Below are 1,840 nucleotides of genomic sequence, written 5' to 3'. Positions count from 1 at the left end.
AAACCCGACGTATCACGACATAATGCGATCCAGTTCATTTCTCCCATCGCATACTGGGGGGAAGCGAGGTGCTGGGACGCCTGGAAGAGGAGTCAGGGTGGGAAATCGTCGAATCCATAGAGTGGTGGAATGGTTGGGTAAGAAGGGAGCTCTGAGATCACGGAATCGTGGGATGGTTGGGTTGGAGAGGACCTCAAAGATCACAGAAGCATGGAATGGTTGGGTTGGAAGGGTCCTTAAAGAACATTGAACCATGGGATGGTTGGGTTGGAAGGGTCCTTAAAGATCATTGAACCATGGGATGGTTGGGTTGGAAGGGTCCTTAAAGATCATTGAACCATGGGATGGTTGGTTTGGATGGGTCCTTAAAGATCGTAGAACCATGGGCTGGGCTTGGGTTGGATGGATCCTTAAAGATCACAGAACCATGGGCTGGGCTTGGGTTGGATGGATCCTTAAAGATCACAGAACCATGGGATGGGATTGGGTTGGATGGATCCTTAAAGACCACTTGGGATGGAGATGGATCCTTAAAGATCATGGAACCATGGGATGGGGTTGGGTCGGTTGGGTCCTTAAAGATCATGGAACCATGGGATGGTTGGGTTGGAGAGGACCTTAAAGATCACAGAGCCATGGAATGGGTTGGGTTGGAGGGGACCTCAAAGATCATAGAGTGATGGAGTGATTTGGGTTGGACAGGACCTCAAAGATCATCTTGTTCCAACCCACCTGCCATGGGCAGGGTTGCCAAAAAACCCACTGTGGAAATAACCACAGAGACCAGGCTCTCCATCAGGAATACTTTTAGAGCAAAACCTCTTCTCTTTGCTGCTTTAAAATGGAAACAAGCAGAAAGGAGCACGGCTGGCAGCTCTGGTTTCGCGTTCTGTCCATAAACGGAGTAAAACTGCCCCTTTAGAGACAGAAAGACGTCACAGCAAGAGGGAGCTCGCTGTGGTCGTGTCACGTTCCTCTTGGCGTCCTCGAACACGGCGGAGCAGAAATCCTCTCATTTCTGGAGGCAGACACCGATCCCAGCTGTTTCATTCCGGAGCCAGGCGACGACGCGCTTCTGAAATGTCAAATGTTGGAAAACTGCACGGTGCCGAACGATGGACGGCCACGAAGAGAGAGCCTGGAGCGGAGCGGCGTCCCTTGGAGATGCCCCAGGGCCTTGTTGAAAATTAACCTTGCCCCGTGAAGCATCTGGGCTGAGGAACGAGGCAAACCAGCGCAGCAGGACTTAAATAAACAAGAGTTTGTGCGGGAGGAGCAGCTGCTGCAGCTTGGGGCCGCGCTGCTTGGCTTGGCCAGTCTGTGTTGGAAGGACATCATGCTCGAACAGCTTCAACAACGGACAAACTGCTAAAGGAACAGCTAAACAACATCATACCGTCCATCTACTGGTGGCTAGAAAGTAAGGAGAGAGGCAATCCCAAGTCCTTCGGGCTGCGGAATAGTGCTTCTGCATGGGGCGGACCCGTTGCCTCCTCCGTTGTGCAGCACTCGAGGAATGTCTCGTGTCTGAACCCAGAGCAGCATCTCTCCGAGATACTGGTGGAGAGCTGCTTGAAGGTCAGGAGGTGAAGTAGGAGCTCTGCATGGAGTAGAGTCGGTCGATGGGGTTGCCCACGCGGGCTTGCAGGAGGTTGGCTTCGGCCGTCGACAGCAGGCAGTCCCCCAGGTGGCTGATGCTGTCGCTGTCCATGTCGTGGAAAACTCCTTCTGAATCTGGAAGAGGAAAGAAAGGAGAATGGGTGTCAACGTGGCACGAGCACGGCGAGCTGGCGTGTCACTACAGCGGGGCCTGGAGTCACCCGCCATGAATAGGAGCCAC

The 1,840-nt window shown here is 53.3% G+C and overlaps 1 protein-coding gene across 1 annotated transcript in view; it reads right to left on the bottom strand.

Annotated features, from left to right (window-relative positions):
• Window positions 1-611: 611 nt before the first annotated feature.
• LOC110391794 (LIM homeobox transcription factor 1-alpha-like) overlaps window positions 612-1,840 on the bottom strand; it is a 5,633-nt gene continuing 4,404 nt past the window's right edge. The window contains exon 3 of the mRNA XM_021383738.1: window positions 612-1,734. Coding sequence (XP_021239413.1) covers window positions 1,580-1,734 — 155 coding nt within the window. The 3' untranslated portion in view covers window positions 612-1,579. The remainder of the gene's footprint in view (window positions 1,735-1,840) is intronic.

Source organism: Numida meleagris, unplaced genomic scaffold, assembly GCF_002078875.1.
Source record: "Numida meleagris isolate 19003 breed g44 Domestic line unplaced genomic scaffold, NumMel1.0 unplaced_Scaffold511, whole genome shotgun sequence".
NCBI classification, from domain to species: domain Eukaryota; kingdom Metazoa; phylum Chordata; class Aves; order Galliformes; family Numididae; genus Numida; species Numida meleagris.
The sequence above is the reverse complement of the archived record's forward strand: the minus strand, read 5'-3'. Positions and strand labels throughout refer to the sequence as shown.